Source organism: Natator depressus, chromosome 10 (genome assembly GCF_965152275.1).
Source record: "Natator depressus isolate rNatDep1 chromosome 10, rNatDep2.hap1, whole genome shotgun sequence".
In the NCBI taxonomy this organism is placed as follows: Eukaryota; Metazoa; Chordata; order Testudines; family Cheloniidae; genus Natator; species Natator depressus.
The window spans coordinates 81,714,397-81,740,220 of record NC_134243.1 but is presented as its reverse complement, the minus strand read 5'-3'; the positions used below and the strand labels follow the sequence as shown (position 1 = coordinate 81,740,220).

General features: G+C 44.3%; 1 protein-coding gene across 1 annotated transcript in view; it reads right to left on the bottom strand.

Annotated features, from left to right (window-relative positions):
• The window catches only part of ADAMTS7 (ADAM metallopeptidase with thrombospondin type 1 motif 7), a 142,044-nt gene that overhangs the window by 94,991 nt on the left and 21,229 nt on the right, over positions 1–25,824 (bottom strand). Inside the window, exons 5-11 of the mRNA XM_074966661.1 lie at positions 24,776–24,859; positions 23,740–23,864; positions 22,202–22,351; positions 18,969–19,112; positions 9,006–9,150; positions 8,367–8,459; positions 6,682–6,827 (exon numbers count right to left, since the gene is read on the bottom strand). Of these exons, the coding sequence (XP_074822762.1) occupies positions 6,682–6,827; positions 8,367–8,459; positions 9,006–9,150; positions 18,969–19,112; positions 22,202–22,351; positions 23,740–23,864; positions 24,776–24,859 (887 nt within the window). The remainder of the gene's footprint in view (positions 1–6,681; positions 6,828–8,366; positions 8,460–9,005; positions 9,151–18,968; positions 19,113–22,201; positions 22,352–23,739; positions 23,865–24,775; positions 24,860–25,824) is intronic.

Here is a 25,824-nt window from a genome sequence, read left to right as displayed (position 1 = left end):
CGTGGGCACACAGCAAGCATCCGGTGCTGTAAACACGTTGTACAGCACAGCAGGCCTCTGGGCTGTGGCATCAAAGGAAACTTTGTGGGATCTGAGCTCTTTTCAATAATTATTCAAGTTAGTGAAAGTGACAGGATTTTTAAAGTATAATTGACTTTTATCAGGGGTCTGCTTGTTTACATTTTGCATTTCACTGCACTAGGACAATGGAACCCGACTAATTCCTTCTGGGTTTGTTTCTAGACAATTGCACTTTTGGGTTGTTCTGCCATAGCAGAATGTTGCAATGTCTGGACTACCACACTGCAGGGGAATATTTAAAGCCAAATGGGGGGAAAAAACCATATTTTATTTTTAAAAATTAGAATAAAATAAAGTAAAGCACAGGTTAAATAATTTCTATGACTTCTCTATGAGATTTTTTGTAGAACTTTTAAAAACCAAATTTACGTTTTGGATCTACCTCAACAACATGACTTTACTGTTACCAATATGGCCAATTTTACGGCCTTGATTTATGGTGGTATAAAAATTATTATTAAAGTTAAGCGTCAGTGGTAATGTTGGAAGTTTGAAGCCCTTCTTTCCTGCAATTGCAGTCAAGAATCATTATCTATGTAGGAACCTGTAGTCTCAGCCATCTCCTCAGTGTTTTCAATCACTGACAAATGATTGCCATTTCTCAAGATAAAACTGGCTGGTTACGTTCCACAGAAAAATAAAGCCATCTGTTTTACCATCTTTGCTAGTATGCCCTGATGAGATTGCTTTGGCTAATAGCATGGATTACTGGAACCATGATCTTCCTGAATTGGCCACAGATTTATCAAAAATGGCCCAGCTATTGGAAACATTTCAGCAGAGATCCTCAATGTCATTAAGTCTATTTCTGTATTAATACATAGAAGGCACAGGTCCTGTCCTCTTGTCACGTGGGTATAAACATGGAGTCATTCTATCCTTGAAATGAAGCCCTCAATTAAGTTACTCCAGGTTTACACCAGTGTAACAGAGATCAGAATGTGGCCCATTTTGGGTCTGTGTTGGAGAGTGCTACTTTTCAGCTTTCCCAACAACAGGTCTCCAACCCGGGGTCTGCTCCTGTTCTAACCGGAATCAATGGCAAAACAGCCATTGCCTTCTGCGGGTGCAAGACTGAGCCCTTTATGTTCCAAGTGCTGTGAAAATAACATCCATAGTGTAACTTCCTTGAGTCTAATGTTCCGTGACAGGTGATTGGAGCACATGGTACAACACAGTTATTACCTCTATAAAATTACAATTAATTACAGTGATTGTTTAGTTAATCATACGTCTGTTGTTCTCCTTTGAAAGAATGTCCCTCTCATGAGTGCTTAGAAAAGTGAAAATCTCAAATGTGCTAAACAAAAGTTTTGACCATCACACTCGATTCTGCATGTGATTTATTCTGTGCTAAATGTTTGCACTAGTATAGCACTGGAGAGACTTTTTGCCAGCTAGAATACTTTGACCATGTTTTCTCTTCAATAGTCAGCTGTACGTGAGGTCTCATTTGTCTCCGTATTGTTCACATCACTACAGAAGCCTCTACATTGCCCGCACCTCTCCAGTTTGCCCTTGGCACATTTTTTTACAGATGCTTGGCCAACAAATGCTAGTAGAACAATTGCTATAACGATTTATTCGCATTTCGGGGACAGAGGAAAAGCTCCGAAGATCGTACGCACGTACAGCACCATGAAGAGGTGGCAAGGAGCAATGCCACATTTTACTAATTGAAACATATATAGAGCTGCATAACCTAACTTGAATCCACATCAGCTCATTGGGTCAGGCTCTGATCTCACTTATACTAGTTTTATACTGGTGTGGAGTTACTTGTCGTTTTTATCAGTGTAACTGATATCACTGGGGAAGTGGTCTGATGTGGAATCGTAGAATCATAGAATATCAGGGGTGGAAGGGACCTCAGGAGGTCATCTAGTCCAACCCCCTGCTCAAAGCAGGACCGATCCCCAACTAAATCATCCCAGCCAGGGCTTTGTCAAGCCTGACCTTAAAAACCTCTAAGGAAGGAGATTCCACCATCTCCCTAGGTAACCCATTCCAGCGCTTCACCACCCTCCTTGTAAAAAAGTTTTTCCTAATATCCACCCTAAACCTCCCACTGCAACTTGAGGCCATTACTCCTTGTTCTGTCATCTGCTACCACTGATAATAATATATTCCATCAAATCCTACATGGAGTTTAGACATAACATCCACACACACTAGCTAGAACTACTTTCCAGGTCCTTCCCTTTTATAAAATAAGGAAAAGAAACCTTCACCTGAACTGATGGTAAACTTTTTGGAAGCAGGAACTGTTTTTTATTTCTGTTCAGTGTCCAGCACAAAAGGACTGTGACCCCCACTGGGTTTTTTTTTATAGGTGCTACTTTAATTAGAGCTGGGTGAAATTTTTCATCTGAAACTTTCTCTTAATCATCTTAATCTCCATCTTAAATAACTTTAAGCAAAAAAGGCAGTTTGGGGACACCAAAATGTTTCACAGATTTGTGTCCATTTTGTCAAATTGTTCATTTGAAACAAAAATCTGAAAAATCAAAATGTTTTGATTTTATTTTGCTTCAAACAACTTTTTGTTTCTAAATTTCCTTTAATTTTATTTTTTAAATATTTAAAATTTAAAATATTCAAAAATGTTAAAAGTGGTCAGAATGGAAACAAAACATTCTGTTTGACCTGAAATTAATTTTTTTTCAACTTTTCAATGTGCTAAAAATTAAAAAAAATGTTTTTGGTTCAACCTAAAGCTATATTTTTTTTCACTTTTCAAAGTTGCCAGTAAAGTGAAAAATCTGTTATTTGCCAAACTCTAGCTGTAATATAATAAATGCCTAAGTGCCTGATACCAGCAGCATAAGTGATTTCATAACAATCTATTCACATATAGAACACTGGAATTCATATGATGCAGAGAGAGTTTCCAAAAGTTGCAATAGAAGAGCTGGTTTGAATTTTTTGGCACAATGTTTTTGGGATGTATGGAACAGACTTGGCCAGTCACAACAAAAGGAATCAGTATGCTCTCCACCACGGAAATGAAGATGCTGAGATGATGAAATGGTTGGACACTCCATGACAGGAAATGAAATGAGGTTGTGAGGATCCTAATGTGGGTTGCCCCAATTGAAGATAAGTTGAGGGAGGCTACGCTACGTTGGTATGGATGTGTCCAATGGAGACTTGAGAGTTATATTGATAGGAATGCCCTTGCAATCATCATGGACGGAAGATGACCAAAAGTAGGCCAAAGAATCAATACATGGCCAGATATCAGGGGACCTTAGAGAGACCAATCAGGAGTTTTGGAAGAAGGCTATAAAAATCACTGACCTCAAACAAAGATGTTTGAAGAAGATGTTGAAAAAGAAGATAATGATGATGATTTTGGGGGGAAATTGTCAGCATTTGCAACCAACTGAACCCACCATCTTTTCCACATGGCTCCCAATCGGTCTCAGATCTACTCTGAAGGAACAACTGGCACTACTTGGCAATTCTGTAAGGAGTCCGAGTAGAGAGGCCAAAGACTGGAGGAGCTACGGGGACTGAACTCCTTTCCCATCACTGAAAGGTGACTAGTCAAAAGTGGACTACAGCAGAACCAGGATGAGCTCAAAATTATTTTAATGCAAAAAAGTTTGGAGGGCTATCAAAGAAATGGGCAACGGCTTCAATTAGGCAACTCATGTGAGCAAGGACTGCAGGACTGGATCACAGCCCAGACATGAACATGTGTCTGCAGTTGAAACCCCCTTCCTCCCCCATCCCCATGCCATTTATATAGCGGAAGGGCAGTTCATTAAGGGTATTGTAATGGAGTGACCTGCCCCTTTTAGGCCTGCAGCTCGCCAGCCCATACAGTTAACCTGCCTGCCTGGGATGAGGTGTGGGATTTAATTAGAATCAAAGGGCAGCAAGAAGTTGCTAGAGAGAGGGAGAAGCTCAGGAAACTGTAGAGAATGAGAGATTCCTGCAGGCAAGATCCTGAGGCCAGGGGAGTTGCCCGGCTAGGAGGGGCTGGGAGAAGCCTGCTCAAGAAAGAAATCCCTGAGACCAGGGGAGTTTGGGGTGGTGCCCAGCTTAAGGCTGGAGGGAAATTTTTTGTGTTTAATTTTGAACTTTGTTAAAAAAAACTAGCTCCTAAGGAGGGTTGTTATTGGACTTGTAAAAGCCGCTTCTGAAGTTTATTGTGGAACTAAGAAGGGACACTGAGGCAAGGGGCTGTTTGCAGGGCTGTCCTGAGGCCACCAGGGCCCCTGAGAGGTGGAAGGGCCATTTGATGCCAGATATGATTCAAAACTCAATGGAATAAATGGGAATCTTTCCATTTCAATTGATTTCAGTGGGTTTGGGATCACGTGCTCAATGCTCCATGCTAGTAATTTCTAAATTATGGAAAGAGTTTTCACTCTGCGTGTAGGAGATGCCAAGCTCTGCCTTGTTTTCTAGGGTAGAATGGGAAAGTTGTTCCAAAAGAAAAAAGAAAAAGAAAAAAAGAAATTAACTCTTCCCTGTCTTTTTAAATGAGTAGAACTCTTTTCCAGTGAATAGATTTATTCTCTGATGTCTGGAAGCTACCAGCACATCTGGGCACTATTTGTAGCTGTTTCCTGCTTCTTAACCCTTTGTCAACTTGAGCTTGTCGTGACATTTCCCATGGCCCATTTCCATATGACCATAAGGAAGTTACATTTTCCCTGAACAGTTTCTTTGGGGGAAACTTGAATTAAAGAAAATAAAATTAATTTATGTTTTATGGTTATGGAAACCCCTAAAGAAGAAAAACTACCCTATTCATATACGTGTTCGCTCCATCTGAAAGGCAAGGCCAAAGAGATTTACCTACAGCAGCCAAAACAAATAATTTCCTTGGGCAAGCTCTGCCAGGTTTGCAGTGTTTGCTCTCCTACATGCCTGTGGCTGTGTTTAAAACACTCTGTAAATGACAACGGCACTCCTCCAGCAAAACTCATGTCAAACATAAACTTTGCTCTTGACCTAGAAACAAGATTACATACAGGTGTTTTTAAACCAAGTTCAATTACACATGCTAAAACGATATACTTATGAAAGCGGTTAACAAGGGAACCTATTCTGGGCTCATTAGAGACCTTTCTTTATCTGATTCTGAAACTCCTTAAGCCACGAAAGGCTGAATGCCACCTGAAAAATAAGTAAGGACCATAAAATTGCTCTTGTGGTTGTGATTGATTGTGTACTCAAAAGACCTCAAGAAAACCAGGGGTGTGCATTAAAACACTTAGGGTGGGAGTGCTGTTAATCATGCACCTAAATTGTGAGGTCTGTGTTGTTAGTTCTGCAAACCTGGAATGTCATTTCAAAGCTCATTCGGAAGGACAGACCATTGTGAAAATATTCCTCTGCAAGGAGCTTGGAGGCAGTCCCCACTTTACAGATTATCCTGCTTAATCCCCACTCTTTTTTACCACCAGCCCTGGCACTTTTTCGGGGGGCTCATTTTAGAAAACCTTCCTATCTTTTGAGTTCTGCCTTTTAAGCAGAACTCATCATAGACTTAATGGGAAGTTCTGCTTACGAACTGATGGCATGACATAGCCCCATATCCTTTAAACCCACTGTGTCGCTGTGGTTCATCATAACTCCTGCTCCTCACCTTGGGTCACAGGCTCTGACATCGTAACCTTTGGGAAACCTTTGTTTCTAATACAGTCCAAGAGTTATCTGGTGAGGGAAGGAAGAGACATCTGGGGAGCAGCTGTATCAGCCCAGAAATCATGGAATAGACAATGCTAAACCATAGTCTGTTGTTCAGATGCTTTGATTATAGGGCCACCTTTCTTAGAAAGTTATGCCATATTTGGCCACTGCCACATTAAAGTCTGACAGAAAGAAACCCTCTTGTTGTGGCTTACACACCTTGCTATAACCTGTATGCAAACTGCTCATTGAGAACAAAGGACAGTAAATGGTGATGGAATTTTCCCCGGTGATTCTGAATCTGCTTAAAGGAACATTTTTTCTTTTTGGCATTAAAAAAGACACTGCATATGTGTTACATTCACAAGTGCTTCATCTTGACCTTTGCTTTGAATTGGATTTCAGGTGCTTTCTGCCTGGACTAATCATGAGTGATTTGCATGTAAAGGTAACAAAGAAAACTCTAAACTTCAATCCACAGACCTTCCACTGCACAGATTCCTAGCTAGCCCCATCAGTTGAACTGCTTGTGTTGTTTCAGATGTCTGCTGTTCACTGTTCCCTCTAAGCTGTGCGTGTGTGTGCGCGCGCACAGATCCTAAACCCCGTGGGCACGGGGAAACACCGTGCGCACAAACACTTGCACAGAGCACAATAATTTGCACAGAAGAATTTTTTTGCGCACACGGCCTGTCAAAAATTAGAGATGTTTTAAAAGATATAATTAATGGCATTTGAAAATACCCTCTCTGTGGGTCACCTCTTTGTTACTGTTTCACTGTGCAATACATCACTAGGTCGCAGCCCAAGTGGTTTGTGCTTGGGGCAGGCTCATTCCTTGCTAGATGACAAGAAGATATTCACATATGTGCTGTAAATGGGGTTTTCCTAATGAAGTCACCTAGCTAATGAATCTAATCACACCTAGACAAAGCAAGAACCTTAACTTACGTGGGATTGTTGCATTGCCTTTCTGCATTCTGCACGCCAGCACCACATGTCCGAGAGCAAGTAGACCAAGAACTCCAGGTTCCCCAGCCTCCGTCAATAGAGTCCGGGCGGTAGCCCACCTGCACACACTCTCCATTGAAGCACCACTGCAGAGTAACCCAGACAAGAGTGAGGCCAGCTGACATTTAGCAATATTCTTACAAGGCACTAACCGGCACTCGTTTATAAATCCCTAATCTGGTGAACGTGCAGTACAGAGAACTCCGAACAAGAGTGGTGGGCATCACAGCGCAATGGGAAACGCCAGGACACTTGGTTAGTGGGAGGTGTGCACATGGGAGTAAAACTAGTTTGGATTCACACACACCTATTTCACCACAACTCGCGCTTCAGTTTTCTGACGGTGCCTAGGCAGCGCATGTGTCCAGCCTGAGATTAATGCTTTGGTTCTGGTGTCATAACAAAGGCTCTACCAGCTGGTTACCCAGTTAACCCGGAGAACGGGTAAGATGGCAGGTTCTAAAGGGAAAGCCTCAAGAGTCCTTCATGATCTGTAGAATTGAACTATAGATTAAACTCTTAGGGCCAGATTATTGGGACCAGCCATTCTGCATTAAGCTCTGCCCAGGAGTGGGGGACGTACAAATGGTTTTATGTTACAGTTATTCTGTTTTATGCTACTTGAACCCGAAGCCACTGTCCTGGTCCCCAGATGCAATTTAGAAGAGTCTCAGGATTGTTTTGTGATGTGCTCACTGGGAATAGCCCACCAAGGGTCATTATAGCAGCCCAGGATTGGCTGGTTGTGGCTGCTCTCTGGCCATGCCCCTTTGCCCTTGCCACGCCCTCTACACCTGGAGATGGGGCAGAGGAGCTGCTACCCTAGCCCTATGCCACACAGGGATTTCTCTGTCTGTTGGGTGCTGCTACTGCAAAAAAGCAGGTGGAACGGCGGCCTCGAGCTGGTTGTTAATTCTCCTCTTTTGTTCTAGCTACACTCTGCTGGGCCGGAGGAAAGTTGAGTGTGAATGAGGCTGCAGTTGCATATGCAATGCTTGGAAAGTCAGGCCCATAAGGCCAACAGCTGCCGTGTGAACGCATCAGGGAGCAAAACACAACTCCACCTCTTATGCTGCTTCAGCAAACTGCTGCTTCAATGGATTTAGGGCCCAGTCCTGTCATTCTTACTGAGGCAGATCTCTTCCTGAAAGCCACTGGAGTTGTGCCAGAGTAAGGACTGCATGACTGGGTCTATATTAAGCATTCTGATGTAGGGGTGTATTTTTGCCTGCAAAATTTTGGATTTTACCCTTTACCTTTAAAGTTAAGCAGAGGAGATCAAATCCCCCATTTCCCCCACACCCCACAGACGTGCTGATCCTTGTGCAAGTTCATGCAATGTACCAGAAAAAATATACGTAGCTAGGTCCTTCTAGACCTCACTTAACCAAAGCTGTGCCGGTAGCCGTGACATGGCAAACATTAGCACCTGGCTGCCTCGGTGATTTGAAGCATACGCTGTTTGAATACTCAACAGTGCTGAACGTTTAAGTAATTATCAGAACACACAAATTCAGCGGAGCCGAATGTATCCATTTCTAGGCATGTTCGCAGCTGTAGTTCTGATGCTGTGGAATTACACTCTGCAGTCGACTGTGGCTGCAAATACAATTTACTCTAATTACCTTGTTCTCGCCACACTTTGTGCCGTCGACGGCAGCATCCAGCTTGGAGTGGCACGTGTTCCCCACTGAGCACCAGAGCGTATTGCAGACGTTCTGCAGAAAACAAGTGTGGACACAGCATGGGGATTACTGAGCATTCCAAAGGGCCAGCCCAAATCGGACCTGTTCGAAACGTGTTCACAGATTGAATTATCCCACTGATCTAATCAGTCAGCAAAGAAAGCCACAGCGACCTTTTTGTCTATAGAACTGCCTTTCTGGCCACCCTTTTCTCTGACAGTTCGAACGTTCGCTTTCCCATATTTAGCTCCCTTACTTTCCTCTCCTTTACGGTGACCCTTCCTTAAACCACGAGGAGAGAATGTCTGTGTGTGCTGTCAGTTTGGCTCCCTGGATCTATTGGAAGGGGAGCTTTGGGGGCAGAGGGCTCCACAAACAAACCAACCTCTCTCCTAATTCAGCCAAGATAACAATGGTGTTTTTGCCTCTAACAATTCATAATGCAGGATTTATTTATCCCTTCATCAGCAGAGAGTGAGTGTCTATGCAAAGACTCTCACAGTTCAGCCTGTCACTCAGCATTCACAAATTCTGTCATTACATAAAGGAAAACTGCAGGAACACCCAAAACTGGCTTACATCCATGTCATCGCAGAAGACGGAATATGCTCCATACTGCAGCCGGCACTGATGGCTGACGTCATAGAGGACTCCTGGTGGAACCAAGGGGTAGTCTACCACTTCTTTGGCAGGTGGGTCATCCAGACACAACCCCCAGCCTCGACTGCAAACATGAAACAGACAAGTCAGAATCAAGCAGATGAGGATCAATGTAGGGCAAGAAGAGACTCAGCAAAACAGGCTCTTGTAGAATGTTAGAATTGTTGTTACGAACAAAGGAAGAGTCATGACTCAAATGGCAGCCATGAGTCATCTGCAGCTGGTGAGCACCAATAGCTCTTTGCTCTGATACCCTGCTGGACCTGAGATTTCATGGGAGAGCCTGCTCTCAATGTTAGGTACTCAGCTGAGCCAGTGAGGCTGTGAGGATTTCCAACACTTACCGCTTACCTCAGTGCATGTACATACAATGTTCTGTGCGGGCAGCATGAGAACAGCTATTCCCAAGCATTACCTCTTTGCTCTATTTCTACCTGTAAAGTATTTCAGAATGTGGGACCCATTTTACTCCCGCTGAAGTCAATGGTGAAACTCCCAGGATATGGCCCACTTTGTGTGCAAGACCCCATTGAAAACTTCACCAAAGAGACCCCCACATTTAACATTAAATCAAGAGAAGAAAAATCTTCCACCCATCGGTCTGAATACAAATAACTCCAGCCTAAAACCTCATTGTCAAAGATGGGGAGGCAGCCTGGTTTTTACGGTGGTACCTTGAAAGCACTCAAGTAAGTTATTACTGTGTTTAAATGAGCTATCACAACATGGAGGGCAAAACACTGCTCGGACACATTCTTAACCTGCCAAGATGAGAAATGTTTGCAATAAAATTACACCTCCCTGAGAGCAGCTGTCAGGGATTTTCTTGCACCAGGTTAATTTGAGAGGAAAGTCTGAGTCTGCAGTCCCTTCCTTAGGCCTAGATGGAACAGCACTGGTTTCCTCTGCTCTGTTTATTAGTTTTGCTCCTTTAGAGTTTGATGAGGTGGCAGGCTTGATGCAGACAGCCTGCGCTTTAAATTCTCTCCTTGCAAGAGCGTACTGCAGGGTTGAGCTCTTGGCCTCGTTCCTATTATGGGAGACACTTTTCCCTGTTCCCATCATCTGGCTTTGTGCCTGACTCTTCTGAAGCCCTGTCTATAAATCCCTTACTCAAGAAACCTGCACTCGTTCCTGCACCCCAGCTGTGGAACAATATCTCCCGTTACCGGTTTCATTTAAAGGTCTCTGAGAGCTCATTGCAGTGCAATGGTTGTTATCAGAAGGAAAAGACAGCACCAGTTCTGCAGGTCATTTAAAATATAATAGCTCACAGGCTCCTTGTCACAGCTACCCTGAAAGGAGCACAGCTTAAGGTCAAGAGCTGCAAAATCCGGTCAGCTAGAGAGATGCGGTTAGTGCCAAGATGGAAATAAACAGCCAGGATATCTTACTAGCAAGTCAGGGAGGGAATGTAAAGGAAATTATTGGCAGATCCAATCTATTCCCAGTTAAAATCAGCACAGTAAGTTGTGGGTGCTTCCTGTGTGGTGTAGGACAAGTAAGGGCATCGCAAATGTGAGTGTGTGGAAAAGACTATGCACTGCTGCATTTATGTCAGTCGTGAGGCATCAGCGTGTTTATGTTCTCGCTCAATGTTAGTTAAGAAAGGCCAGCTGCTGAGCTAAAGAGGATGCCAGTATGCGTAGGAGACCAAGCATAACAGTTGCACATCAAGTTGTGACAATGTTTACTTCCACAGAACCACAAGATGTAGACAAAACGAGCAGCAGTTTTATTAGATTCAGGAACAAAATCCAAATGGTGTTTCAAAGCACCACAGCAGGAGGGATAGAGGCAAAATATTTTTAAACAAATGTTTACCAGCATTTGAAAGGAATCTTTAAGGATGTTTATGTTACGATGGATTTTTAACCCCATAGAGGAGATAAAGTCAGAGATGAAAAAGACAAATTAAACGATTTCCGCTCCATTGCAGCTTTTTTCCTCCTGCCTTGTGCTTTGTGGATATCCAGAAAGTTATGTATTCAGCCAGGCCACTGTGCTTGCACTGCAAAATGAGCAGTGATCTAGTTTGACCAGGAGAATGCATTAGTCTGGGGCAGAGGTGGTGCATTTAGAGGAGATGGAAGATATTTTTCAACAACTACAGAGACAAACTTTAATTTTCTTTTAAGTCCTGTATTTTGGGGAAGGGGACACTTTAAGGCATAACAGCAATAGCATCCTCCATTTAGACAGCACTTTCAGTACAGAAGGATCCCAATGCAGTTCACGTTTATAGTCAGCTCTGCTCAAATGCAGCTGCCTCCAAAGTGAAGGGCAGCCATCAACCACCATACACCACAGTGAGCGAGGGGAAACGTGGGACAAACAGGTGGGTTTTCAAGAGACGCCAATGCCGTAAGAGTTCAAAAACCATGCAAAGCAGACAGGATCTCGGCAGGAAGGCCTTGTCCAAGAGACCCACACATAGTAAAGTGCACTCAAATCAATTTGTCTCCTCTGTGGGGAAGCAGACCCTGATCCAAGATTTAACTCTGTCATTCTAAGGAGCCAAGCTTACACCGAAACACTTGTCCTACGGTTTAAAAACATCTTGGCTAGGTATTTTATTTCTTTATTTCTTTATTTAGCTAAAGCAAGTCAGAAGCATCCTGACTCTTCCAGAATAAAACAAATTGGAGCACTGGCCTGGGATTCAAACACAGAGATCTCCTTCCAGTCCTTTTAACAACAGCTTCTGCAAAAATGTCCCCTTTAGCCTGTCCTGGAGGCACGTATACTCCTGGAACGTCTTGGAGAGGGAGAAGTTAGTGATTAGCTTTCCCCGTGCAAACCAAGGCTCTCACACCCAAAGCCCCTTGGCAACCACATGTGTTACATGCACTTGCTGGAAATGGTTATACTTTGTTCCTGGAAAATATGCTAATTTACTACATATATGAATGGGGCACCTACATACCATGGGGATGGGGAGATACGGAAAGATAGGGTTAAATGTCTGTCATTTGCAATCGGCAGATGGGGGTGGGATGCAAGGGGATCTGACAATTCTCTAATGTGTAACAAAACAAGGTAATAGCAAAGAAAACGTCTTCCAATGAGTCTCAAATCTTGACATCTGTCCAAATCCTGCTGGTCTTAGGAAACTGAAAAGGCTTCCCCAGAAAGGGAATATGGAACAGAGGGTCCTGTTTGGGCTGTGAGGGACCATCAGACTACTTAAACCTAGTGGTGCTTCTCTGGGTAGTTCCTAGTTTACTGGTAAGAGGGTTGAGCCTGCAATATTGCTGCTGGAATGGGTTTGGTTGCACAATCCTTTCTAGCCTTATGACCTGGAATCAGCTATTAAAGTGCAATAGTAAAACAGATGCGTGTAGCAACAGCCTGATGAGGCTCTAAACTCCTGACTCCTTGTTACTCCTTACTCAACTCACAATATGAGCAAAGAGCACTCCTGGGGGAGTTGTTATAAAACTGCAACCACTTATTTCTTCAGCATTAGGGTGTTAATTCAGGTCGGTTTACAACACCCTTGACTTCCACCATGATTAGCATTCACAGACAGGACAAGCACTCTTTGCTTGATTTAGTACCATGCATTTGTCTCCAGATGAGCTACAAGAGAATCCCACTACCAATCACAAAGCATCTCAGCGACTCCCTGGAGGAGTACAACCAATGGCACATTCACCAGGAACAAGTGGCAGCTTTTTAGCTGTGTAATGAGGTCACAGCCAAGTTCCTCACTCTGAGGAAGTCATGACCTCAGTTTCATCACTTACAGGAAAGGGTCTCATTGGAGCAAACAGGGCTAATGGCAGATGTCCTGGTGCTTCATACGTCATACCGTTAATGTCAATGACCTGCTAATACAGATGGTCAGCACCAAAGCTCACTGACCTTCAGATCTGCATCTCCAAGCTACAACCCTCAAAAATGAAGCTGGTAGGTACTGAGGAGAGCACCTTTAAAGGAGGCTGCATTTCCGTGGCTACTGCTGTATGCAGTACGAGCTAATGTTCCTCACTGCCACGTTCCCCGGTCTCATAGCTCGTGGTTTTTACCTCTTGAAACATCCAGGTCTTTCTACAGTTATTAAGAAGCAAAGACGACCAGGTTTGTTGATAGTGGTATTTCAGATGCTAAAGTCTTCAGAGGTTAGTAAACATCAGAGAGGCATGAGGATACGTTTGGAGGATGCCCCGTGGGCACTTAATTCTGGAATGTTCCTGATCTGCTTTCATTGCCATCAAATGCTTTTGCTGTATTACCCACGGGCTTGTCTATGAACAAGTGTCGCCGGTTTAACTTTAAGGAGTTTATTTAAACTGACTTGGTTCGCCTGATGCAAACCCCTGCCTGGATACTCCGATTTCAGTGTACAAGTGGATTATAGCAGTTTGGCTTAAGGTGACTGGGAACAGGTTCAAATTAACGCAAAATAAGACAGCCTTAAACCAAAATCGGCGCATCTGCGCAGGGGGTTAACTAGACTGATTTAGAAACTGACTTAAGTGAAACTGGCCTGCTGTTCTCACGTAGACAAGGCCTACCACTACATGGGGTTATAGCCTATCACACAGTCAGATACACTTCTCCACAACACTCAATGAGGAGACTGTACCGCCCGGGACGGACACACTGTATCTTTCCAAAGGGTGTAGCCAGTCCGGTCCCAGACAGCACTCCCCCTTTGGCCTAACGCACAGTGTCTCTGCCCAATAAGGCTGCCTATCTCCTCACCCTTCCTGTCAGAGCGTTGGCTTCACAGCCCCATGCACCCCGTTGGAAACACAATGCTTTAAAATTACATGGATCTTTTTCCACAGGCAGCTTCCCAGCGACTCTCCTTTTGGGACAGGTGCCCAGCACTTTTAAACAGACCACTGCTTTGAACTTCGTTGGGTCTTTCCAGCCAAATGTATCAAAGTCTAATTCGAGCTAGGACACAGTGTCGTCTAGACCATGCTTGAGAGGTCTGGATTTCTGTGAATACTATAGTGCTGAACTGGCATGAAATGAAGAGCTGATCATGTGACTGGAGGAAATATTATATTCCTGTTGCAAGCTTTACATTAATTTCTGAGTCCAGCAAAGTCACGGCCTGGCAGCTCCAAAGCTATTTTGTTTACTTGCTCATGGAAAAACATCAAAAGGGTATTTTATAGAAAGGAAAACAATGCATTCAGTGGAGTGTCAAGTCAAGTTATAAGAGTTGGACTCTAAGTGCCACCTACATCCAAGGCATTGCATTGCTGTTCCTTAAGACTGGTTTGTTCACTGTCTGATGTGAAACTTCAGTCTGAAAGAACAAGGGCAAAAAAACCTGCTCCTTGATCTCTCCCTGGCATTTGGTATGCCCATTCAGTCTCTAGATAACTGTAACAAACAGACAAAGAATAATTACTCCTGATATTTTGTTTTTGATTCCATGAGCTTCCCCCCTGCCTATGGCACATACTAGTCTAGTCTCCTGTGGACTGGAATGCTTTGGTTGTTGGGGTTGGTGTGCGGTGGTGCTGGTGGGTTGTGATACACAAGAGGTCAGACTAGTTGATGGCCATCGAGCCAGAGAGTGCTGTCACAACATGGACACCTTTGGATGCCCCCTGCTTTTCAGATCACACAGAGGGAGTGGCACTAGGATGGAAAGCACTTCGTTTTCTCATTCTTGGCATCTGCCTTTGAAACCCTTTTCCCGTGTTCATGCATCATCTTTGGAAGCCAAAATCCTCCCTCATTTTGTGGGTCACTGAGCTGCAGTTCCTGTCAGACCTGCAGCCAGCCTCTGACCTCCAAGGGTACTTACGTCACCTGTCAGAAGCATTCTCCCTCCTTTGGCCTAGACAGCGAGAGGGCTGGGAGAAATCTGGCACTGATGGGACATGAAACGGGCGCAGTTCATTCCCCCCATAGTAAAGTCAGTCTTCTACTTTCACTATGGAACCTCTCCCCTTAATGGTGACACCTAAGAGCCTTAATACTCTCTTCTGCTAAGGCTAGAGGGAGAAAACTACACAGGTGCCCTACTTTAACAATGCACTTGATTGCGAGTGCACAATTGGTGTCACTTCCTAAGTCTGTTATTTAAGCCACCAGACCCCATACCAGACTCGCCTCCCCGGGTCCATTCCACGGGGTGGTTTGAACTACTCGTGGCAACAGCCAGCTTTGCTGGGACTTGCACCAGCGACCCTTGGATCCATGAGCAGCAGAGCTATTTCTTGAGCCAAAAGAGGGTCTCCATTAGCGGTCGGGGGCAATAAGATTCACAGCCTCCTCCAGACTCACAGTGGATTTCTTAGATTTAAATGATGCTGGTCACTTAAAAAAAAAATCTAGTCACAATGAGGGAGGAGGAAGAGTCGCTAGGGAGAGGCCATCTCTGGTCTTTGGGACCTCAGCCAGCTGAGTGCGGCTGATCTTCTTGTGCATTGATAGTGTTCAGCCCCTCACATATTCAGGCCTGGAGGCTTCCGAGTCAGACATGCAGATTCACGTGGATGCACGCCCAGGGCAGCTCTCCATTTAATATATGAATTGTTTTCATATGTTCAAATCTTTTTTTGATTTCTTTCTCTCTTTTATACAAAATTGAACAGTGCAATTTTCAATGCAAAGACTGTTCCAGGCATATCTAGCAAGCCCGGGTCATGAGGGTCTAATTCCTTGGCTTATGCCTCCCTACTTTCCTGCCAACATTATTTTAACAACACAGACATTTCTGTGCTCACACCATCCCCTTTCCCTGGCCTGAGGGATGTCACAGACAATGAAATACTTTTGCTGAAGTGTTCTCTCCCCTTGAAGGAAGAGCTGCCCTTCTTGGGGGAGGATAGAGACAGAAATTAACTGGAAATGCATCCAGAAGATCCTTTCTTTCTTGGGACACTAAGTGCAGCTCAAGGTGATGGTGATCAGGAAATTCCTATTCTAAAAGTGAAGGTTAAAAATAGAAGGCCAGATCAGTAGCTGGTGAAAGTCAGCATAGCTCCACTGAAGTCATAGATCTACACCAGCTTACACTACCTGAGGGCCAAGGCTGTGTATTTAAGCTGTTGGCTGTCATTTAGAGCTGAGTACCTGAGATGCGGGATCAGTCACACAGCCAGCCCGCACACCATGCCCATAGCTAGGCCTTCTGCCTGGCTGCTCGGTTCCTTGCAGATGAGATGCAGCTGCAATTTCCCCTATCATTGCTTCTTGAAGGCCCTCTCATCCTTTTCCCTGCAGCAAGGAAGCGGAATGTCCCAGCAATGCCAGGTACTCACGGATAGATGCAAATCTCAAGGCACCAGTCTTACGAACCCAATAACAAACTGAAGAGTCAGCAGTGTGGTGCTAAAAATAAACAGCTGTACAAAAGAATGTGTCTCAGCCTAGCTACAGCATGGAATACCTCCTGCCCAGAGACCAACAGAATTAGTTTGCCTTGGAAAGTCACTCGGTGCAGAGCAGAGGGTAAAGCAAGGTAAAGCTTTGCTATGAGAATACCAGGTCTCAAGAGCATGAAAAAGGCACTGGCTTGTTTTCTCAAGTCATGTTTGCAGTGGTGCTGGGAATGCCTGAGCAGCAGAAAAGAAGAGATCGCAAGCACTCTTATGTGTAGTGCTTGTCTGGCCCCAGATTGCTGCCCACGCTGCGTGCCAGTGCGAGGCCGTAGGGGTGTGGAATGTTTCAGACTGAGGTGTCCCCTTTTTCCCTTGCACTCTGCTGCTGCTTATATTTTGCAGGGGTGGGGAGCAGGGTCTACAGAGTGGCTACTTTTCCAGTTGTTAAGTTCAGTGTGATGTAAAAATGACATGAACTAAAGCACAGGTACCACGTCTCCCTTTGGCGGAATTGGTTAAAGTGCTCTGTCAGGTTCTCCTCTCACTTGCACTGGTGTAAATGAGGAGACACTGGTGTGAGTGAGAGCAGAACCAGTATTTCTGGGCATGCACATGTGCTGCACTTGTGAGTATCCCGACTAGTAATTAAACGGAGAAAATTGGACAGGTCTTAAGGATCTACACTGAGCGCAACCATCGAACACACATATTCAAGGAACTGAGCTGTAGCTCACGAAAGCTTACGCTCAAATAAATTTGTTAGTCTCTAAGGTGCCACAAATCCTCCTTTTCTTTTTACATTCAAAAGAACGTCTCTTATTTTATTGTGCTCCAGGTCCTTTTGTGTAGGATATAGCGTAAGGCCACGCGTTTATGTGACAGGATAGAAGGACATGTGATCCAGAAAGCTGCATGTGATTTAAATGTGCATTAGCAATCAGGATTAACAGTCAGTGGCAGGAGGCAATGAAATGTAGAACAGACTGGAACTGAAGTTTTACACAGCTCCGGAGCCTGAGAGTGAGCGGACACCGGTTGGCTGGATGGGTGTCACTGCGCGTGTGCTGCAGTGGGAAAGAAAATAGGACTTTGTTTAGAAAGGAGACCGGTGGCGTTGCGACAGTGCTCTTTTCAGCAAGAGAGAGGACAGTGAAAACATTGCCCTACAGTGCGGCAAAATTCCCATTGATTTCAGTGGGGCCAGGATTTCACTGTGAGCATCCCATCCAGCGTGCCCCCTCTCCACAAAGGGCTCCAATGGTCAGTCCTGTGACTGTACTTCACGTAGGGCCTGATTCGGCAAGATGCTGAGATCCAGTGGGAAATGAAGGGCAGCTGACTGCATGTCAAGATGGGGACCAGCAATTCAGAGAACTGGGCCCCGATGTTTGCTCAGTTTGTCTCCACAATGCCCAAGTCCCATCATCTAACTCCCTATTTGGGAAAGCCCCTTGGGAATACATTGACTATGAAAGGTGCTGTCCGAAAGCAAATTCCTTTCGACTTCCCAAATGGTTCCCTGTCAGCTGTCAAAATTAGATACCAGTGATCTGGAGTCTGGACACACAAGGGCTCATGGACAATAAATGGGGGAAGAATGAGGTTGCACATTTCCACTCAACCCCAGTTCCTGCACTCAGATCTCATTATATAGATTGCTTTATGGTCATGTCAGCAAATTGGCCCCATATAAAAATCTCAATAATTTGTCATAACACTGGGAGTCCGTCGGGCACCAACATTTGCTGAAGACAAAGGAAATGATTCAAGTGATGCATGTTCTACAATATCAGAAACATTGGTTGCCAGTTACCAAAGGTCCCAGCCCTCTGTCCCATTCTCTGCCTTGATATGCTAATATCAAGAACATCTGCAGCTCATTGTTGAATGGTCCTTTCTGCATGACCCACACCTGAAAGCCCTTTCAAGCTGCATTTCAGTGAGACGCACTGCTGAAAGAAGTCAAAATCCCATTTACGGGAGAGGCTGAGGAGTTTTCTCCAGAAGCTCGAGTGAAAAAGAATGAGCCTTTCCTCCATTAACAAAGGGCTTGCAGCTCCCTTTTTAAGGCACTGAAAATACAGCACAATGAAGATTAAAAATGCATCCCAAGAATGTTAAACATGAGAGATCAGTAGATGAGATAAGCCACCTCTGAAGGCCCTGTGTCCTTGCCAAGTCTTGATGTAGTGTTGGTCTTGCTGTGGATGGATCAAGGCTACACAGGCCCCAAGTCCATTCACAATTCAGACCTGTTGTTCCTCCAGAAAATTCTTCCTCAGGGGCAAACCCACCTCCACCCCCGCTCCCATTCCCACCTCACCGCTACATAAGGCTTGTCCTCCTTCCACTCTCAAGTCCTTGAACTTCCTGCCAATGACTAGGCAGCCCAGCCACTCCAAGCCCATGCTGAAGGCGGCCAGCCAGTAGCAATCAGATGTGTTCTGCACCTGCTGCTCTGAGTCCAGCTCTCTATTTCATCCAGGCCCCCTCTGACTACGGCGCCTGACTCCTGACTGACTGAGGAGCCCTGACACTAGCACAGATATTGAAGGAAAGTAAGGAGAGAGCGTGGGGGACTTACTCGAGGAATCGTGTGACGTACTCCCTGCTGCAGCGGGACCAGGTGAGTGGAGAGGTGTCATACAGGAGCTGTGGAGACATGATGAAAGGTCTTTTCCCAACTGGCTCACAGTCATTGCCGCTTCCATCATGCTGAATCCCAAAACTGTGTAAGAGCACAGTCCCACAAAGGAGAGGTGAGCCGCATGCTTGGATACAACAGCACAGGTGTTTTGCTTTCTAGCACATTCACATCAAGCCTTTCATTACAAAGACCTAGGACAGTTTCTCCCAGTTACTCTGTTCTTAACACACCAGAGATTTTACCTCGTCGTCAACTTTAATGAAGCCAGGTCCAATGCAATAGAAGTTACATCACTGTCAGTGTGAACCCAGCTGATTCAATGGACTGAACCCTGGGCTGGGAACCAGGAGACCTGTGATCTATTTCTGGCTCTGTCTCTGATCCACTGTGTGACTGGGGCAAGCTACGTCCTCTCTCTGCCTTGTCTATTTAGATTGTGAGCTCTGTGAGGTAGGGACTCCTGGGTGTATAGACAGTGCCCAGAGCAATGGGGCTCCAGTCACAGTGAGGGCCTTAATGCACTGCTGTAATACCAATAACTAATCAATGTGTGGAGGGAAGTGGGTAGCTGGGTGATGTGGGGAATCCCCCCCGTTACTGCACTTTATGCAGGGCCTGCAGCAGGGCATGGAGACATAGAATCATAGAACTGGAAGGGACCTCGAGAGGTCATCCGGTCCAGTCCCCTGCACTCATGGCAGGACTAAGTATTATCTAGACCATCCCTGACAGGGGTTTGTCCAACCTGCTCTTAAAAACCTCCAGTGGTGGAGATTCCACAACCTCCCTCGGCAATTTTGAGGTTCAGGGCTGGAAGTGGAGATGTGGACATGGGGTGGGTTTGCTGCCTGTCGAGAGAGGGCAGGGTGGAGACCAGGACAGCACATACAATAAGCAGAGTTGAGTGGATAATACACAACACATGATGTAGCATCCAATGAGCCCCTTTTCTGATCGCACAATACCTGAGAACAGTTGGCAATTTCCTCAGATTTACTTGTTTGAAATTTGATGCACTTTCATGTGATTATTGTTTTAACCCCACAGAAAGTATTTGATTCTTGCTGTATTAGAGCTATATTTGGTTAGTTATGATTGGTCAGATAAGTCACATGCTATTGTTTCTTGATTGGGCAAGCATGCTATAGCCACAAGTATGAATTTAACATTTGGTTTCCACAACTACTCGTGCATTCAACTTTGCAGTGCACTTTCCATGAATATTGCTGCCAGAAAAACGCGCTTGCACAAATGATCCTGAGAAGTGAATGCACAAAGGGCACTGAGTGCAGACTAAGCAAAGTCGGATAAAATTCAGGCAGATACTTGCAGCTCTTTTTTTGCAGTGGGGCGGTGAGTCAACACTGGCAAGACTGCAAGGCTCCCACAGTGTGGAGTCCCAAGTGGTGGCTCACACTTAAAATTGGCCTGTGAGTTATTGTCTGATGTATGTAAAACCCAAAATGTACAGGGTACAATTTTCCAAAGCACCAAGCCCCACTGTAAGTCACTTAGGTGGTTTTGAAAATTTTGCCCACAAACAAAAATGAAAGGGATACAGCCTCATAATCTCCTCTCCATAGTTACTCTATGTCCTTCCAACCCAGAGGCCTGCTGCTCCTCTCACACTGGTGTAAGTCCAGAGTATTTCCGCTGAAGTCATTGGCCTAAATCCGTGGCAAGTGAGATCAGAATGCGGCCAGAGAACTCAGTGCAAGAATGATTGACTAAGCCCAACTGCCTGAAGAGGATGATGAAAATTAGCTTGTTTCCAATTTGTTCTCGACGAACAAATATTTGTCTCATATAATCACTGCATACACTGGCGTACAGGAACGTGCTGTTCACAGTCTGAACCTTGGGGAGTCACTGCCTAGCTCCTTGTTCCCACAAATAGTTCATTTTGTGCTTTTGCAAATGCACAGCCGCCAAGCTTAATAATTCCTATATTGTTGCTTTCCCACTCATTGAAATGCATGGACTTAGAAATGTATTTATTACACACTGTCAGCAGTAACTATATCTAATCTGGAAAGCTCCCGGGGGCAACAGATATAAAAGACAATGAATCCAGGTGCTGACAGGGACAACAAAGCACGCAGTAAATGGTGTTACTTAATTTAAAGGCTGTGGTTTACTACAGCTGTCTAGGCTGTCTGTAAGTTGCCATTTTGACATATTATTCACTTCTGTATATTTCTGAGGCATTTGCTAAAAATGTAATTGAAATAATGTGGAAGAAATACTGCCTGCAAAGAAGAGGATCTATGTGGTATAGCTGATATCAAACCCAATGGGAGACGTAGAAGGGGAAAATGTAAAGCAAACATTTAATTAATGGATCAGTGAATTCAAAGTTTAGTGCAAGTCAGTGAATATATCAATACATGGTACTTTCCTTAAGGTATATATTTTTATGTAAATATAAAAGAATTTTGAAGTAGTCTTTCTTATTTCAAACTCAAACAAGGAAAAGATGAGACTATTGAAAAAAACTGATTAAATTAAACTTCAGATAATCTATACTTACCCACAGAAATGTGATATACACAATATGAGACGAAATTAACATTTAAAATATATAATGGTTTCCTGGAGCTGTATTAAACTGATATTTAAAAGACCTTTCCAAAAGTTAATTGCATTAAACAGGTTGGGAGAACAAACCAAACATTTGTCACCAATTCTATAAATAAACTAAATTTGAAGAATTCCTAATTAAAAAGTCTTGTTCAAAACATTTCACGAATTCTGGTTTGATCTTGGGCCAGCGCATTTACAGAACACCATTCAGCTTGCCTTGAAGTCAGAGTTCAGTCAGACTGGATTTGACATATGAATGTAACTGCACTGGGACTCCTGGGAGTGTGCAGAGACAGTTTAAACTCAGAAAATAATAAAGTTCTAAAAATGAAACTCTCTGAGCAAAATCCTCAGGGTAAACTCAGAACTTCCACTGACTTCAGAGGGAGTTTTGCCTGAGTAAGGCAAGGCTGAGCAGGGGATTGGACTAGATGACCTCCTGAGGTCCCTTCCAACCCTGTTATTCTATGATTACAGATGGATATTTTCCCACTTTGTGTACCACCTGCACTTTTTAAAGTAAGAGCTGAATAGTGTGTCTTTCCAGGAGAGGGGTCATGAAAGAGATTAAACAAATCCCTAAGTACCTGTGTCCGAGTTCATGTGCCACGGTGAAAGCCAGGGGAAGTCCTGTATCCTCATTTATATTACAGCTTCTGTGAGGCTGACACATTCCTGACACGTGAGAGAGACCCAGAGTCTCACAAGGCCTGTTCATTGCAGCACAGATGTCTTTCCTTTTACATGCAGGGGGAAAAACAAAACACACACACAGGACAAACCAGTTGTTTAAATCGTAGCATCTTCCAAAGTGTCAAAATAAAACTGAGCAAAACTATTGTCTGAAAACTCTGGAGTGGGGTCAGCAATTAGATTGAAAGGGGAACTCCAAATGTTGCAAGGTTTGTATTGAGTAGGGGATGGTAAACGTCTCCCTAAGTAGAAGGGACTCTGGTCTCACTTCAATACAGTAGGCTCTCTGTGCAGTGTACCTGATGGATACAATTTGCACAGTGCGATTATATCTGCAGTCTCTGGCTGATTGGGTGCTGGGGTTCCATCCTGTGACATGACATAGTATCTAGCTAACCCAGCTGTAACATACATAGTGTGTATATAAAAGGTGACAACATATAACTGTTTAAAGAGAAACAAAGAGTGGATGCATCTGAATGTAACAGATTTATGGCCCTCTTTTTCCATTTGCTCTCCCAGGAGCCCATCTTACTAAGGAGCCTGGTTAATTTAAAATCAAAAGCAGCTTGGTTCCATTAATTCCACTTTAAAAGTACAGCTGGGGCTGGGAATAATTAAGCAATGGGACACAACAGGCCGGTGCATTTCTTGGGGGATTACCTCAGCCCCAGGTAGCTATGGCAAAGTGACTACAGCCACCCAAGAAGAACAGTAACAATAACCCCACAGGCATGTACTGCCCTACAGTGTCTTATTTCTATTGCAAAGTAAATCTCCTGGAGAAAGTGAGGGTGTTGTGGGAGATGCCATGCTTCTGAATGTATTGGGAGTTAGTGAAACGACTTGAGATCACCAAAGACCAGACTACAGTGGCTTAAAGCCAGCAGACTGTACCCCTTACCCATAAGGAAAACACACTTGGGCTGGGATCCTCAAAGAAGCCTAAAGAATTCAAGTGCCCAAATCCCACAGGATTTCATTGGGAATCAGGCACCCTCCCTGATGCTCTTTTACAAATCCATAAGACAAAATGGCAAGTTTATACAAGTGAACATCCCCCATGGGGGTCAGGAAACTGGAGATGGGGTCAAACCAAACCCTTGCATTTTAACAGCCCCCGATGCTGGTAAATTTGAATCCATATTCCAGATTTGGATCCAAACTCTGAGGCTAGTGCCAATCTTGGGAATAGGCTAATCTCAAAACAGCAGGTTGCATCTCTAGTTACATGTGTAAGTGTCAAAAAAGGGCCCACATAAGGAAAATGGAATTTAAATAGCCTCCTCTTTCTCTCTCTCACATTAGATCCTAGTGTCTCTCTCCAGCTTAGTGTCTCTTTCTATCTCCCAGCTTTTTAGGTATTTCTCACTACTTGGTAAATTGCTGAAACCAGAGAGCTAGCACAAGCAGAAAGCACAAAGCAGGATACCTGGTGAGCAAGACAGCTACATCATGATGCAATGGGTGGGCATCTCCTTTCACATTGATGCTTTTCTGCCATTTGCAAAAACTTTTCAAGGTGTTGTCTGCATGGTGGGTGATTTTCAAATCCTCCTGACAACATAAGAAAGTAAAAGTCTGCTGTCACGGTGTTGTCCTTTTTGTCATTTAGAGACACTGGGGGCAGATTCTGATCTCAGTTACACTAAATTCAGATTGGAAGTAACTACGCTGACTTAGATGGAATTACTCTAGATTTACACCACATAGCTGAGCTCAGAATCCACCCCTTTTTTACTGTCATTTGACTATGATCAAGTGGAAACGTTAGACAGTCTAGTGAAGGGAGTAAAAAAAAACCTGCAGGAAAATATTCCCGTTAGGCTGCCGAATCTTTTACAAGGACGCAGCTGGGGGAAACAGATCAAACAGCTGAGCAGCTTCAGGCTTAGCTGAGAATGATAACTGCAGCTGGGAAGCACAAACAAGCAGCATTTCACATCAATCATACAGTGCTGCTAGCTGGGATGCTCCTATGGGACTAAGCCAATTCTGGAAACTAGAGAGAAGACTACATCTACTAGGAAACACCCTAACTCACAGTCATCTCTCTGCCAGAGTGGAGCCAGCCCGCCCCTAATTTTAATAGAAATGCTGCCAAGAGCAAAACAGCCTGTCCAGTAGGCAGTAGGGCTAGTTCCCGTAGGTTGCTGGATGGGGAGGATGATGCCTGTATTTTGTTGGGAATCCTTTATGAACTACTGAATACATGGCTACTTCTCAATATAAGGGCCAGCTTCTACAGCGTCTCTGCCTGTGGAACTCCCGCTGGCTTCCAAGAGTCACTGCATCGAGTCTCTAGTGTCTGTGTTTATTCTGTGCAAGATCTTTCTGGACATGCACGTGAGATGAAAGTGAGAGTTTATGGGCTTTCATGGCCAGTTCTCAACTGACCATACAGAAGCATAATGAGCTGCCAAGATGGAAATGGACCAAAAATATTAGTCACGTTGTTTTCTTTTTACCTCATCATCTTCTAACAGGATAAGACGAACTATTGCAATGTTGATAGGGTTTCCAATGCTGGCATCATGGAATATACCTGCCACCTGCAGAAATATAAACAGCCAATGAAATAATGGGCAGGAGAAAGCAATCACTCTGCTTGCAATACTCATGGCAAACACATGGGCTAGAGAAGCATGGTCCTAAAAGACACTGCTGGATAGTGTAGCCCCAAATCAGAAGTTCCTTAGAATCAGGAATGGGTCCAACTCCAGGGAAGTTCAGACCCAGAGCTGGACCTAAACATTAATGACATGCCCAAATAGCTACTAGAAATCATTAGAGCTGTGAATTTCAACCAAAAACGCGTGTGGGAGTGTGCTTACGCTGTGTAATGACCGTATATGGTTTCTCAAGGGGAACTGCTCCAACTTGGTGCAACACCATTTGCTCCATCAGTAGTGATGCCCCACCATCTTCTGCTGCAACCACTAGCCACATCCAAACCTGTGTTACTTCAGTCCCAAAAGAGGAGCAGGCTAATTGTGCCAAATTATGCTAAACTGCCTGGTGATTTTATGATATGAGCAAATACCACCAGGTGACTAGACTGAGATCACTAAGTTCATTTCACTTCTGACCTCAGACAAAACTGAATGTGGGTCTCTGGAGGTGAAGGGCTAGCTCATTAACCCAAGATGCCACCTACCTTCCAATTAAATGAGTCTCTGAGCTCCGAAAGATTAAGCATCAATGTTCGCTGTTGAAGCATATGAGTGCAATTACTGTAATTAACTTTTCAAGCCTGCATTTGAGTTTTATTACAGCCCTTACGGCACATAACATACACTCTCCTAGTTCTGTGCCAGGGTTTTTCATCACCTATTACTGGCTGCTTTACTTGCCTCTTTCCCTTTAACTGTTCACAATGACACATTCCTAGGAAAGCCATTCACATATCCAATGCTAGCCAAGCTAGTATTCCACTCGGTCCTGGGTCAGCTGGCCCCAGCTCAGAGCATTATTTGTGGGCTGCAGGAAGCTGTTTCTAGATGAGGTTGCTAAACAC